This window comes from Pyricularia grisea, assembly GCF_004355905.1.
Source record: "Pyricularia grisea strain NI907 chromosome Unknown Pyricularia_grisea_NI907_Scaffold_2, whole genome shotgun sequence".
Classification (NCBI taxonomy): Eukaryota; Fungi; Ascomycota; class Sordariomycetes; order Magnaporthales; family Pyriculariaceae; genus Pyricularia; species Pyricularia grisea.
Window position 1 is genome coordinate 2,484,845 of NW_022156717.1, and position 14,016 is coordinate 2,498,860.

Here is a 14,016-nt window from a genome sequence, read left to right on the forward strand (position 1 = left end):
TGCCGCTTCAGGCAACAACCGCAAACAACCCATTCAAAGCTCTCATTCCATTGAGGCAAGCATGCAGGTAGCAACGTCACCCGTCCAACGTAGCCTCTGCCATCGTCCCTGGGAATGGATGGAACCCGTCAAATCACAAACAAATGAACAAAAAGAGAGCAAGGCGTCCAATTTTGAACACACCAAGAATCAATTCTATTAGATTAATAGTCGATGCTCAAAACCTGACATGTAATCAACGTCCGCTGCTTACACGACTCACTCCTAGTTCAATATTCTCACCTCATTTCTGGCGGATAGCCTCACCCAAGAAAAAAAGAAGAAGAAAAAAACCACCCTAATTGATCTTTTGCGCAGCCAACCTCGGAAATAATCAAGCGACGATGGTGGAACCGTGGAATCGACCCGATCTCAAGAGGAGGCGCCAGCAGCGGGCGCAAGAGATTTTGGGTAAGTTGATCTGAAAAAAACCCTGGCGCCGACAAAGTAAACGGGGATTGTGGTCGTCGTTGGAATACTATGCCTTCTTTTTCCCACCCTGAATCCCAACAAAAACTCTGACATGCTCACCTCCCCGAGCAGACCAGGCCCGCGAGGAAGAGCAGCCCAAGCGGCAAAAGCAGGCGATACCAGGCCCGACGACGGACGACAAGATCCAGACCATGGAGCGGCTGCGGCAAAAGTACCGGGGCAGGGATGCGCTGGGCATGTACATCGAGGACCCGGACGCGTTCCCACCGTTCCGTAACGTCATCTACTACAACGACGACTTTGTCGCCATCAGGGACATCTACCCAAAGTCGTCGGTGCACCTGCTGCTCCTCCCTCGGTCCGAGGCGGTCAGTAAGCTGCACCCCGTCGAGGCGCTCAGCACCAACGCCGAGTTCCTGGCAAAGGTGCGCGAGGAGGCCGTCGTGCTCAAGCGCATCGTGGCCAGCGAGCTGCGGCGCATGTACGGCGAGGAAAGCGCCACTGAGGCAGAACGCACAAAGGCGCTGCTTGACCCCGACAGCGTGGAGGAGTTGCCCGAGGGGAGGGATTGGGAGAAGGGCATCAAGGTCGGAGTGCACGCCACCCCGAGCATGAACCACTTGCATATCCACTTCATGTCTCCCGACAACGTGGGAGGCAACATGAAGAAAGGGCACCACTACTTGTCGTTCAACACTGGGTTCCTGGTCAGACTGGAGGACTTCCCCCTGGCAAAGACGGACCCGCGGCGCCACGGTGGCCACGAATTCATGAAACTGCCGTTGGCATGCTGGAGGTGTCAAAAGCCATTTCCATCTTTTAGTCAACTCAAGTCACACCTCCTGCAGGAGTTTGAGGAATGGAAAAAGGAATGAAAAAAAAAAAAAAAAAATGAAGAAACACATCCGGTGTTCTGCATTCATGTCCGGCTCTCTCGTCCGTGAAGGGATGGAGGTTGCACATCGGATATCACCTCTTGTTCTGCAGCTAGACACGTAATGCCTCATATTGGTCTGTGGCCGATTTTTTATGCTAGCCATTGTAACCTGTGCCTCTCTCGGATAAACTAGAATAAAAGAATCCCAAGCCATTGCGCCTGCCAGCTCCCCAGTAATCTTCCCATTGCCGAATGCCGCATCAAACAGAAAGTAACAAAAGCAGAAATCAAATATTTGGAAGAACAAGAAGCATCCTAAACCGCGTGCGAAAGATTGAGAAGGTAGACAAATGTTGGGGCCAGAAGAGTCAAAACTTGCCAAAAGACTGATGTTAAAGAAAAAGGTACGGGGACGCCTTTTGTGGCCGTTGACGAGCATGGTTTACGCAAACGTTCCCTCGTGCTCATATCCACTGCCTTTTTTGTTGTTGTTTTTTTTTGGCATCAGTAGTTGTCATCGAGGAGTGAATCGATGGCCTCCTTCAAAGCTTCTGCACATGCGAGCAAAGGGTACAAGTGGCATGATTAGCTCTGTTCTGAACGCGTCGAGCGAATGTCCAAGTCTCAGCATCTCCTCAACAAAAAAATCGAACTGACCAACAAAACGGGAACGGGAGGAAGGATGAATAGGGAACTATGAGAAGGGCCAGTCGGGATGCTTTTGTGCATTATCACCGAGAACAACAAACACCCTCAACTCGGAAGCGACTTACCCTCATCAATATCATCCTCGTTCTCGCCATTAGCGTCGGCATCGGCATCCTCCTCATCGTCCTCGTCCTCGCCTTCGCCATTGTCGGCCTTCTTGACCTCTGCGAGGCCGGCGTTCTTACGTGGCCTGCCCCGGCCGTCCTTCTTAGCGGCAGCGCGCTTGGCGGCGATCTTGAGCGCGGTGGGGGACTCGCCGGGCGCATACAGCCGAGGGCGGCCCCTGGGGCGACCAGACGGCTCCTTCTTTGGTCCGGGGGGCTTTGGGGGTGCGTTGGCGTCCTTGGGTGGCCTGCCGCGGCGTCCAGTGCCGCCGGACTTGGTGACCTTTGCGTCAGCCTCGCCTGGGGCGCGGGTGGAAGGGCGACCACGCGACTTGGGAGTGCTGTCGAGCGCGGCGCCGACAGAGTCAGCCTCGGCGCCAGCGTCGCTCTTACGGGGACGGCCACGACCGCGCGATGCTGCCGGGGAAGGCATTTGATGACCTTTTTTTTTTTATCTCTTTTGGGGACTTTGGTGGTTGGTGATATCCCGTCCACGGCACTTTTTCCCCTTTGGTGGTCGGGGGGCCGATTTAAGCTCAAGATAGAAACGCGCGCTTGTTAAAGAACGCGTCCAAGAGGGAAGAGCTGGGTGTGCGATTTAAATTTAAATTTAAATAAAAAATCGCAGGATTTTGATTTCACCGCTCTGAAAAATTTGCGATCAAGACGATGAGCAATTGAACAGGTCGGATGCGAGTTTGACCTGCAAAAAGGGAGTTTTGAATTTTGAAGAAAATTTTTAACAAAACAACCCGCTGCCGTCGTTGTTCGCGTTTTTGGCAGTAAAAACAACCTCGACGCGGCGTTTGCAGGGGACATTAATTGAATGGCTGAACTGCTGTAAAAGTGGGGACATGTTTTTTTTTTTTTTTTTTTTTTTTTTCTTGGGCAGGTACAAGGTACCTACCTGGTCGGAGATGACTGGTACTTGTAGGAATGAAGAATTTATGAGCTTTTCCGTTGCACCGTAGTGGCTATTTTAATTGATTCGATCTGAACTGGGTGCAGTTGGGTTTTATTTCAATGTCACCCAAGATTTTAGTAGCATGTTATTGCTTAATTGACTTCATGTCTAGAGCTGGTCTCCTCCTACAGGTGTCAGGTATGCGTACTTTACCTCTGTAGTATGATTCTGATTGACATGGACAGCACTCTCGGACGAAAAATCAAGCGCGCGACATCCCCCACATCATCGAGCTCCAGGGTATGCCGATCCCCACCACTCTGAGTACCTAGTCAGTCAGGGGAGGAGGGATCTGACCATCCCATCCACCTTTCTACGTACAGTACAAAGCTCAATAAGGTGGAGTAAGTAACTGGTAAACTCTCTTGACAAGCTTTACTGCTTATGGACCTTGCTTCAGTTTATCTGATTAATGAATTATGACAAACACCGACGACACTTGAAGGTACCTTTAATTTTTACTTTTTGCTCACATTGATGCTCGACCAAGTGTCTTGAAGGCCCGACATAGCACGCCCCACGATAGCGTGAGCCATGAGACTCTGAACAACTTCCTAACCAGAACAATACTGCAGTCGACACCATGGCCACATCAATCCCCTCAATAGCATGCCTCGGCGTCATAGGCAGAAATGTACTGATCTCCCCTTGAGCATAAGGTCTCATCCAGCCACAATGCGCGCCCCTCATCGTTAAAGTCACGGCTGACAGACAAACAAATGGCTGCACAGAACAACCCGCTTCACATTTCCATATTCCCCTCCCATGACCCGACGACAAACACCCTGACGCCGGCCCGCACGCCGCTGCAATTCAGTCTCCTGCTTTCGTCGACGCTCGACGTCTTTGACCTGCGCGCCCGCCATCACACGGCCGGCGGGACGGGCCTGAGCGGCGACTTTGGTCTACTGCATGCCGTGGACGAGCGCCTGGCCGCGTATGGCTTCGAGACCAACACGGGCGTGCGCTTCATCGTGGTCGTCGACATGCGCGGCCGCCGCATAGACGCCAGCGTCGTTGGCGGTCTCGGGGCGGGTGGTGCCGGCACCACGGCTGGCGACGGGAAATCCGGCGCTGCGGCCAAGGCTGCCGCTGCCGCGGTTGGGCTGAGGGATGGCGAGATGAAACCTGTGAGTTTGTTTCTCGTGCAAAACATATTCCCTGGCGGATTTTTTTGTTCATCTGTGGTTTTGGAGCTGCTTGGTTGGAGGACAGATATACTGATGCATAGTTGGCTGTGCCTCCCATCCAGGTCTTTCGTGCCATGCAAACTGCCTACATTCGGCTACTTCAGAACCCATTCTATGAACCTGATGAACATTCTCCTCCTGGAGGGCATGGTGGGAAAAAGATAACAAGTCGCCGATTCGCGGCCGACATGAGACGAATCGGGGAGGCATGGACCCCCGGAGTTACCAGCCTTTAATATTTTCTCCGCCATGTCTACATTTTAAAGGGCGTTTCAGGAATCGGCATTAGATGCTATGGCGTTCGGGAGTCTTGGCTTATCATATGGACGGTCTTGCATTGACTGGGAGGACCATTTATCTCTAATCTTGTTGGCTACGGTCTGTATCATGTTACTTTACTGACTAACTAGGTACTTAGCCATTTACATACGAACCGATTTATACTCGATGGTTTGTTCACAAGATTGCCGCACATGCTAGCTACTGCCATGAAGCGTGTGATTCCATGTCACAGTTCTCCTTTGAGACTAAACACCTCAAAACGGATACCTAGTCTTGTTCCCCAGACGTCGGGGTCAACATGTGCTACCTTGCTCCAGCCTCTGATGAGGGATCTCCAATAGCACACTTCGGCAGCCGGGCTAAAGTACCCACCCCCTACGAGAAACTCCCGCTGTCTGCTGGCGATCCTCTCCGCTACACGTGGATGCGCCTCGAGCCATGCCACCGTTTCTGGGAGGTCCGACCAGTCATGTGCCACAAACACAATGTTGGCCTCGTCAGCCGAGAACGAAACAGGCCATGACCTGGAAGCCCGCGCCCCGGACGCGCCCGCCGGCCGTGGCCTCCCTAGCAGCGACGCGGAGAAGACGGGCCTCAGCAGGTGCGACGTGTGCTGCATCCACAATAAGGGCGGAGACAGCACCACGCTGCGGCACATCTGGAGGAAATGAAACCGCCCGCTGTAGGCTACCCCTTCGGTGTGCAGCACGTACCGGTACCGGCAAAAATCCTGGATGGCGATGGCGGTAGACTCGTTGAGCGGGAGCACGTCGGCCCATGACTCGCCGGCGGCGGCGGCCCGGGCCGCAACCTGCACCAGGTTCCTGCGCAGGCCGGGCTGCAGTGCGCTCTCGAACCGCACCGTCCCGCGCCACACGGCACGGGCCGTCTTGTTTGTCCAGTTGCCACCACCACCACCACCACCATCACCCTCGTGATAACCCGCCTCGACCTCGTCGATGGCCGCCGCCGCCTCGTCAAACGTCCCGCCCGGCACGTGGCGGATCGGCCAGGCCCAGAAGGAAAAGTGCGGCATCAGGAACGTGCGGCGGTTCTGGTTATGGTCATCGCCGCGCAGCCGCGGGTCTGCCGGTCGGCTGTAGCCCATGCTGGAGCCGCTGCTCAGGGGCGAGTCTTGGAAGTTGAGGGAGAATACCGTGTCTGGGATCGGCTCGGGGGATGTGACGATGGCGCGGTGGAGTTGGTGGAGGGAGCCGGTTCTGGACTGTGGTTTGTTTTTTTCCTCCTCAAAAACAGCTCTCGCCTCAGTCCATGTTGCACAACAATCGCCCAGGAGAAACATGATTTCCATGGACCTTAATGTACGGGATTTTCGGCATGACGCACGTTGAGCATTTCTGCAGACAAATCCGACCTCCTCTGCGCGTTGATGATGTACAGCTATTTCCTGGTCAGCGTGATGGAATGGACCAAGGAAAATCATTCAAAATTCCTGAGGCAATCGCACCTTTCCATCCTTGATCCTCCCCTGGAGCGGCCCGGCATCGCCCGTGTCCCGGACCTCAAAGGGACCCTGTGCCACAATGTCGTCGATGGATTGCGCCAGTCCAGGGAAGTGAGTCCTGCATTCCTGCTCCGTCAAATTGAGCTGTTGCATCTCGAGAGGCCCAGGCTGGTTCGCCTGCTGTCTTGTATTGGACCTTGGCAGGCCTTCAGTCGTTGGCTGGTATCGGTGCAGTGCATGGTATCCAATGATGGCGGCCATCAGCAAGGCAATCGTGCGTTTCGAGGGCCGGGAAGCTTTGAAGCCTGGCATACTCATGTTTGATTTCACGGTTCATGTCTTGATAAGACGAGACGTGCTGCAGGCTATGTGTGAAAAAAGAATGCATCAATGCCATTGATGACATTTCTGGATTATGAATCAGGGCTGCCCAAAATCAAATGTGACAGTGTCCGCGGGGTGTCTCCCTCCGCCGCCCTGTTCTGTAATACACCGGATGCAATATATAAGGTAGGATTTCTGGGTTGCTCAACTTTTTGCGGTTTATCAAAACCTTTGATCATCATTGGTTCATGCACCCACCCTCTCCTGGAGATGAAGTCCAGGTACCGACCATCACAAAATATTATCGGAGCACTGAATAAAAAATAATCAAACACGTGTCACAGATATTTGTGGCTTCCTAGATTGGGCGGAAGCGTCTACGTTGATAGACCAATCCCCATCACTCAAAAGAGACCCAGCCATCTTCTAGCCACAACGAAGCAATGCTCGGGCTCCGACTATGGATCATGCTAATGCCATGGATTCATTTAATCTATCACCTTTCTCTTTCGACGGACCAGGGGGCCCAGAAGCGTCTCTATCAATAACAGCACCTATCGAACCCCCGATTCTATTATCCCTGTGAACGTCCCCATCCCTCAAGGGAATCAACAGTGGATTGAATTGCCGACGGTTAAAAGACGGACTGTGACCTATGGCAGCTTCCGGGTCCATATTCCTGAGCTGGAGTAGTCGTCCTTGCGCCAGGCGCTGTAAGTACTCGGCAGCGGAGTCGCCCTCACGGCCTCGGTCTCGAGACCTACCTCCTCTCATCCGTCGTGCCACTTTGGTGTATATCGGCGTCAGCATCGGAACGGAGGATGCGATGAGAATCACCACCGCCTCGGCACTGTGATGTAGGAATCAGCTCAAGAATTCATATTGTTGTTCTGGTCCCATGAATAGCCTGAGGGTGTGTGAGGCTTACAGTGTCCACAACATAAGGTCTATACTATCGTCTAGACAACGGGGCGTTCCTGTAAGTCAAACTTCATACTTCCTCAAGGGGGCTGAGAAGACGGTAAAATGCAGTACGTTTCTCATACAGGTAACGTCATTGCTCTCTAACGCTGGCATAAAAGTCGCCTTGTACACAGCGACGGCGGATGCACTGTTATTTGAAATATATTGTGAGCATGTCAACAAGCTTGGGACAAGCAAGTTATAGAGTTTGGCTGTCTGGAGCCTCTTTACTCACAAAACCCCAAGGCCAAGTACACTGCTTAGTGCAATCGACTTTGCTTTATTCATATCAAGCTTGAAGATAATAAGTGCCGGCCACAATGCCTGTCGATTCCTTATCAGTAAGTTTCATTCCCGTGGAAATTTTCTTCATTCAAACTTCTTCCCCGCAAACAAAGGGGGGAAAAATAAGAAAAGATAGGGACAGTTGCGTCTATAGCGAATATAGACTAGGATATAGAGCACTTACAAGGTAGATGTCGGTAATCGCAGAAAACACTTTATTGTAAGCATTTGACGTTAGTCCTTGGACGCGTACAATCCAGCCACGAGAGAGAAAAAAAAATCCTTTTTGGGGGTGTTTTCCCTAACCGCTTGCGTATACACAGAATAGAACAATCGCACGCTCCGAAAAACACTTTGCGTCGGCAACGTCCGGGGTCCAGGCCGCTCTAATGGGCGAGCACTGAAACACGACCAGGCACTCGGCGACGATGAAATTCACCGTGCTCACGACGGAAAGGAACCACGAGGCCGCCGACGCCCAGAAGCCGGCAAACAGGACCCTGTTAAGCATCATGGCCAGGGCGATCTTGGGCACGCCGAGCGCGATGACCCCCGGGACCGGCGCCAGGTGGAACCACATGATGGCGGCCTCGCGTTCCTGGGCGGTGAGGGTCCAGATGTGCCGCCCTTCTCCGTGCCGCACAGCGATCGAGAAGGTGCACGTTACTGCCCACAGAAGTAGCGTGGCTATGATTATGACATAGTCCTCGTGGAACACGGTCCTCTTGATAACGGCTCGCGTGTAAAGCCTGGCGCCGACGAAAATAGTCGCGATCGACGTGAGTGTGCAGGTGATGACTAGAAAAGCAGGGCCGCGATCTTCTTGGGCTGCGGCGTCGTGGTCCATGGGATGAGGTTATTACTGTAGGTAAGTAAGCTTTCGTCCTAGTGCTTGGAATCAATTCGTGATCGCCCATAGCGGAGAAAAACAAAAGAAAAAAAATAAAAATAAAATAAACAACAAGCCAGCTATCTCAATAGCATGTTTGTCATCTTTTGTTTAGTGGCAAGAAAATCCTTTTATATGACAACCAAAGGGAATGGTGATAATTATCCAGGGCTGCCGCGTGGGTTGCCCCCCAAAGGCGGTTGAACAATAAACATCTAGCGAACAACTCAACAATACTACAAGACACAAATAGCAAAAGCTGAATTATCAAGGCAGGATGAGATTGTTCAGCAAGCACCACAGTAGCTGAGTAGGTAGGTATAGACCAAGCACACACCTTCGGTGTACGGCCCAGAGATTTCCCTGCAATGACGTTTTACTCTCGCAAACTCAAACTAAAATAAAATCTGTCAAGGCCGAAATCAAAATATTGACCCCATATCGGCTGACTCAAGTCCTTTAGACTTCTGAGCGTTGGAGCAGGCTCCAAACAATATCTAGGTACCTCAGTATCATCGCATCTCATCGATCTTGAAGTAGCCTCGTCCGACATGGATCGGGCCTCTTTGCGACACATGTCGGCCTGGTAACCATGATTACACCATTCCAGTGGTAAAGGCTACCCACCAATGTTCGCTTCGTGTTCTGTGTCTGTGATGATATTGAAATGCTTAGTGGAAACGCGACCCAAGAAAGTGGTGCCATTATGCACCGTCCCAATCAGGTCTGAAATGACCTGCTGAATTCAGGGAGGCGTTGCTGCACCCTTCTCTCGGCTGCACCTGTACCCAAACCCGAACTCAATATCAAAGGCTGTGGGTGCAAAAAGTTTATCGAGTGCATTGAGTAAGATTTTTGTTTTTCTTTTTCGCCTCTTGACATGTAAAGATGAGCGAAATACAAAAAAAAGATTCCGGTCCTTGTTGTACTCCGTAGCAATCAGTTACCTGGATCGGAGCTTCCCTTCCTCAGTTCGGCGAGCCTGAAGCGCTCGAGACCTGCTGGCTCGTCCAATACAATGGATGGTCCCATATGTGCATCTGTCTTGAGGCGGACTCGATGATTCAGATGAGTACTTGGGCCCATCGGTTTGGTCACGGACCTTCCCTCCCAGTGTCTAGCCTCTACAGGGAGCGGCCGCCACCACCCAGGCTCCTCGCGCGCATGCCACCTGGCGCTGCAGAGCTCCCAGAGCCGGCTTGCTGCCCGGCGGTAGGCGAAACGTTCATCCTCTCCTGTGAAGGCGCCGGCGTCTGCAAAGTTCACCGAGTGCTTGTTGCCATGTGCCAACAATCCGGTCTTGGGGTTGTGGGGATCATCCAGGCCAAAATCAGAGTCTTGATCCGGGTTGTACTTTGAAGTGCGCGCTTCGGATTCGTAAGTAGATATGTTGGGCCGGAAGGGCGCCAGTTGGTCCTGGTACACTTCGGCAACGGTTTCGGAGTATGTTGCGTCTCCATCCTCCACCGGCCCGATATTATCCTTATTGCTACCGGCAATACCCGAAGATTTTGATGGTCTCATGTCTGGGAAAAAGATGTCATCAGGTCCCGCCTGAGCCCTGACCACGAGCTTACATCTTGCCTCGTACAGTGCGTCTAGAAATGTGATAAATCTCCGTGCTTCATTTTTCTTGGATGTTGGTAGAACCGGTACATTGTCGATAATAAAAGTGTGATAGTTTGAAGCCAAGGTGATATAGTCGGCTGGTCCCAGAGACGAGACAAGATCATGGAATGTCCATAGAGCGACGCCCTCATGTTGCTTGGGCACCACAACGCGCCGACCGTACACCGACAACTCGGCTGGTTGCCAGTCTGCCGAAGCCATTTCAGAAGTGAGCAGCACTTCGTTCGCACCGTCTGCTTCAGAGCTTAAGAAGTACTTGCGTGGCAAGGTACTATTATTTCCAGGCTCTTGGTTTGTAGAGGACGGTGGTGCAGATGTGTCACCAACAGCGCCTATCGCTCCGACGTCAGAAAGCCCAGCAAATGTAGGTAAATGATGCTGCGTAGCAGAAAATGCATCACTTAAATTGGGTGCATCGTCCCTCCGCCTCCAGTCCTTGGCTCCCTCGATGTGGAAGAAGTCACACCTGGCTTTGAGAACCTCGAGAAATGCAGCAAAGTCGCTCGATGAACCGAAAAGCTCGCCACTTCTCTTTGGATTCGTGGCTCCCATACTCACAAAGAGCCTGTGGACCAGACCACCGACGGCAGGCGGCGTAAAGGTGATACCAGAGGCACGCTCAAGCTCCTCGGGCACGCGGTTGGACGACGCCACCAGAACCCCTCCAAGCTGGAAGAAGGCAATAAAGAGGTTGCTGAGGAGCTTGCTTGCCGCACGGTCTGGCAGTTGGAATTCGTCCAGAAACAGGATGGGACTGGACTCGACCATCTCCTTGGCCAGCCAGATGAGCGAATAATTGTTCGCGTCATCGCCGCCACCGGCACCCCCGCCCAGGCCCTGCTGCCGTCGGTACTGCTCTAGCCGCGAAAATGCGTGCAGCATGAATGTGTTGAAATGCCATCGCCGCTTCAGCCGCGTGGGTAACCCGTCGGCCAACAGATCCAGAAGCATAGACTTGCCAGTGCCCACCTCGCCCGAGAGGAACAGGCCGCGCGGCGAGTCCGCCTCGAGGGCGGCTTGGTGGCTCGTCAGCACACGGGTGAGCGCCTTTGCATCGGCGCTCGCTTGGGCCTCTCCATCCGGCTTAAAGAAGCGCGCAAACAACGGGTTCCTCCGGAGCGGATGGCCTGGGGCTGCCAGGTCATCGCCGACGGTAGATCGAGTGGAAGCCTCGACTGCCTTGGTCACCTGCCGAAGACGGGAACGGTACTCTGGCGACGGGACATAGTCCTTGAGCCTCTTATAGAGCTTCTGCAGGTGGAGAGCCAATCGGTGTTGGGCCGGATCGGGAAGATAGACACCCGTTTGGACTAGGGACTGGTACTTGACGAGGGGGTCGGTTATGGTGACCGCCGCAGTTGAACTGAGCCGACGCCTCATCACTTTCAATTTGATTATAGATGTCGCTCTAGGAATGCGGTTTGATTATATCCTAGCACATAACACATGTGGAAGTGAGTAATTTTCGGTAAAAAAAAAATAGATCTGTTTTGGAAGCCATGAGCTATGTCGTCTTGAAGAAGTACCTGTGCCATAGTGACTTGCCACTGTGCGATTGCTAGGACGATTCAGTTAGTGGGTCCACCACGCTGATCGAGGGGCCTACTACCTGTGAGTGGCGATTCACCATGATTCTATGAGGATCCATTAAACTTTAGACAAAAAGTTTAAGGTGTTTCTCATCACAGAGTAATTTCCATTGATCACTGAGACCAAGTCAATCTACAAAAATGTCAGTATTCGATCTAACTAGTTATTCTTTTTGATGAAGTGTAATACTTACAAAGTAGTGTTTACTACCTTATAGTGTATTATATTATCTATTGGCTTCTGAGCAGTCCGTTGAATGTCATCAACATTGATTGGTCAAGTGCCATGGAACTCTTCACAGTGCGAACATCCATGAAGACGGTATGATGAAGTCGATCTCGACAGGCAGCCACTACAGTTTACACGACTGTATTTCATGCAATAATCCGCAACAAATGGAATCATGTTCTTGGGTCACACAACAGATAATTCTTCGTGGAACCCAGCCCGCGGGGCCTCTAGTTATACCTAATGATACACCTGCGGCAGATCGCGGGCAGAGCGCGGGCGCCTGTGAAACAATATTCAATTGTCGCAGGCCTTTTTTCGTGTGCTGTTTCGCGTCCGCGCCAGTGTGTAACCCACAATGTTCAACTCATCAGTGCACAGCGGACACCATCGCTAGAGCGTCACGTTTCTGGGTTGTCCAATCTGCGTACCCGGCAAGGGACGCACTCATTCACGTGTCGGACTGTGCTACTTCCTAAAACGCAGATCCGGACTGCCTTTCGTCATGAAGGCCCCGAACCGCGGCGTCGCAAAGCCGTCCCCGTCTTTGACGACCCCCGCGATGACCCGCGGATCAGAGACGCAGAGCCTCTTGTGACACCAGAGCAGATCTCGCGCTTTTACCGGTCACCCAGACTGCACACCGTCGTGGTGGTGTGCTTCCTCGCCGCGATCGCTTTTTACTACGCCAACATCGAGACGGTCCCAGTGTCGGGGCGAAAACGTTTCAACTGCCACAGCGACAAGACGGTCCGCGAGCTGAGTGAGCAGCAGTTCGAGGTGCTAATGAATGAGTTCCGGCACGCAGGTGTGAGGTTTCTCCCGCTCTGGGATGCGCGGTCGCGCATGGTCAAACGGGTCATGGATCGCCTCAAGCCAGTCAGTGGCATGGATGATATTGAATGGGATTTTTTTGTGATTGATGACCCGGGTGAGTACAGTCTGCTGCTGGGATAATTGCCTGCATTATTGCGGGAAGTATTTGTCACTAACACGGATGGCAATAGGAAATGCAAACGCTTTTGTTCTTCCTTGTGGCAAGGTGTTTGTGTTTAGCGGCATCTTCAGGCACGCCCACACAGAAGATGCACTCGCTGCAGTCCTCGGCCACGAGATAGCTCACAACCTTGCCAGTCATGCTGCGGAGCAAATGTCTGCCAGCATTGGGACCAACGTTCTGTTTTGGAGCGTGGCAATATTGACATTTGGACTCTTCACCATACCCGTAATGTATGGCGCCGGCGTCCTCAAGTTTCTCTTCGAGTCGCCCATGAGTCGAATGCAAGAGACCGAAGCCGACCAGATTGGCCTCTTGATGATGGCCGAGGCGTGTTATGACCCACGCCAGGCTATACCTTTCTGGAGAAGTATGCAGCAGTACCAAGGGTTACATGAGCCGCCAGAGTGGCTCAGTACACATCCCTCGGTAAGTAATGAATCTACTGCGCCTGTTTATATATATATATATATATATATATGCATAAGAGCCTAGATCAACTGACTTTAGACCATCAGCATCAATCCCGAATCGAAAACATCCAAAAGATGCTCCCATTGGCTCTGGAAAAGAGAGAACAGAGCGATTGCAGGGGAACTCAAGGGTTTGCAGAGTCGTTCAAGAGGGCCATGCGCCGCGGAGAGATTATCACGTTATACCCGACGAGATATGTCTGAATACCTGCACTGGTCTTTTTTTAGAAGATTATATCACTATTACAATGCAGCCAACATCTAAATCTCATTATTGGTTGAGCCTGTGATAAAGCATCTCATGCATTGGCCAATTAATTCTAGGGATGTTTTTATCTCGGAAATCATGTGGCAAATACGAGATAACAAATAATTAAGACACTCCTCTATTTGACCTGTTCACCGCTGTCTAGGATGCCGTCTTGCTGTTCCAGAAGTAAATAAATGTTGGCCGATGAATAATATGTAGAGGGTTAGGGTTTGACACGTCCTATTGCAATGACGTTTTGCGGTGGTGCCTCGTCATCATAGGATTGATTGACTTCGTCCAAAACATCCAGCTTTGAAAACAGTTTTT

At 52.0% G+C, this 14,016-nt stretch overlaps 7 protein-coding genes across 7 annotated transcripts; 4 read left to right on the forward strand and 3 right to left on the reverse strand.

Moving 5' to 3' along the window:
• Positions 1-294: 294 nt before the first annotated feature.
• On the forward strand, positions 295-1,423 carry PgNI_03304 (uncharacterized protein). The gene is made up of 2 exons (XM_031123359.1): positions 295-450; positions 583-1,423. The coding sequence occupies exons 1-2, from the start codon at positions 384-386 to the stop codon at positions 1,344-1,346; spliced, it is 831 nt and encodes a 276-aa protein (XP_030985138.1). The 5' UTR covers positions 295-383; the 3' UTR covers positions 1,347-1,423.
• Positions 1,312-2,921, reverse strand: PgNI_03305 (uncharacterized protein). The gene is made up of 2 exons (XM_031123360.1): positions 2,122-2,921; positions 1,312-1,899 (listed from the first exon to the last, which is right to left on the reverse strand). The coding sequence occupies exons 1-2, from the start codon at positions 2,591-2,593 to the stop codon at positions 1,853-1,855; spliced, it is 519 nt and encodes a 172-aa protein (XP_030985137.1). The 5' UTR covers positions 2,594-2,921; the 3' UTR covers positions 1,312-1,852.
• A 474-nt stretch (positions 2,922-3,395) lies between these two features.
• PgNI_03306 (uncharacterized protein) lies at positions 3,396-5,524 on the forward strand. Its single transcript, XM_031123361.1, has 4 exons — positions 3,396-3,468; positions 3,570-3,758; positions 3,856-4,254; positions 4,377-5,524. The coding sequence occupies exons 2-4, from the start codon at positions 3,708-3,710 to the stop codon at positions 4,548-4,550; spliced, it is 624 nt and encodes a 207-aa protein (XP_030985140.1). The 5' UTR covers positions 3,396-3,468; positions 3,570-3,707; the 3' UTR covers positions 4,551-5,524.
• Positions 4,823-8,480, reverse strand: PgNI_03307 (uncharacterized protein; the record flags this gene model as incomplete). The annotated part of the gene is made up of 9 exons (XM_031123362.1): positions 4,823-5,821; positions 5,944-5,997; positions 6,065-6,366; positions 7,033-7,235; positions 7,314-7,344; positions 7,432-7,496; positions 7,584-7,672; positions 7,818-7,846; positions 7,940-8,480. 9 exons carry the CDS (start codon positions 8,478-8,480, stop codon positions 4,823-4,825), a joined length of 2,313 nt encoding a protein of 770 aa, XP_030985139.1.
• On the forward strand, positions 7,315-7,824 carry PgNI_03308 (uncharacterized protein; the record flags this gene model as incomplete). The annotated part of the gene is made up of 3 exons (XM_031123363.1): positions 7,315-7,364; positions 7,468-7,515; positions 7,595-7,824. The coding sequence occupies exon 3, from the start codon at positions 7,669-7,671 to the stop codon at positions 7,822-7,824; it is 156 nt and encodes a 51-aa protein (XP_030985146.1). The 5' UTR covers positions 7,315-7,364; positions 7,468-7,515; positions 7,595-7,668.
• A 981-nt stretch (positions 8,481-9,461) lies between the features above and the next one.
• On the reverse strand, positions 9,462-11,531 carry PgNI_03309 (uncharacterized protein; the record flags this gene model as incomplete). The annotated part of the gene is made up of 1 exon (XM_031123364.1): positions 9,462-11,531. One exon carries the CDS (start codon positions 11,529-11,531, stop codon positions 9,462-9,464), a length of 2,070 nt encoding a protein of 689 aa, XP_030985145.1.
• Positions 11,532-12,078: 547 nt separating this feature from the next.
• PgNI_03310 (uncharacterized protein) lies at positions 12,079-13,823 on the forward strand. The gene is made up of 3 exons (XM_031123365.1): positions 12,079-12,900; positions 12,977-13,395; positions 13,485-13,823. Exons 1-3 carry the CDS (start codon positions 12,213-12,215, stop codon positions 13,641-13,643), a joined length of 1,266 nt encoding a protein of 421 aa, XP_030983875.1. The 5' UTR covers positions 12,079-12,212; the 3' UTR covers positions 13,644-13,823.
• Positions 13,824-14,016: the final 193 nt, after the last annotated feature.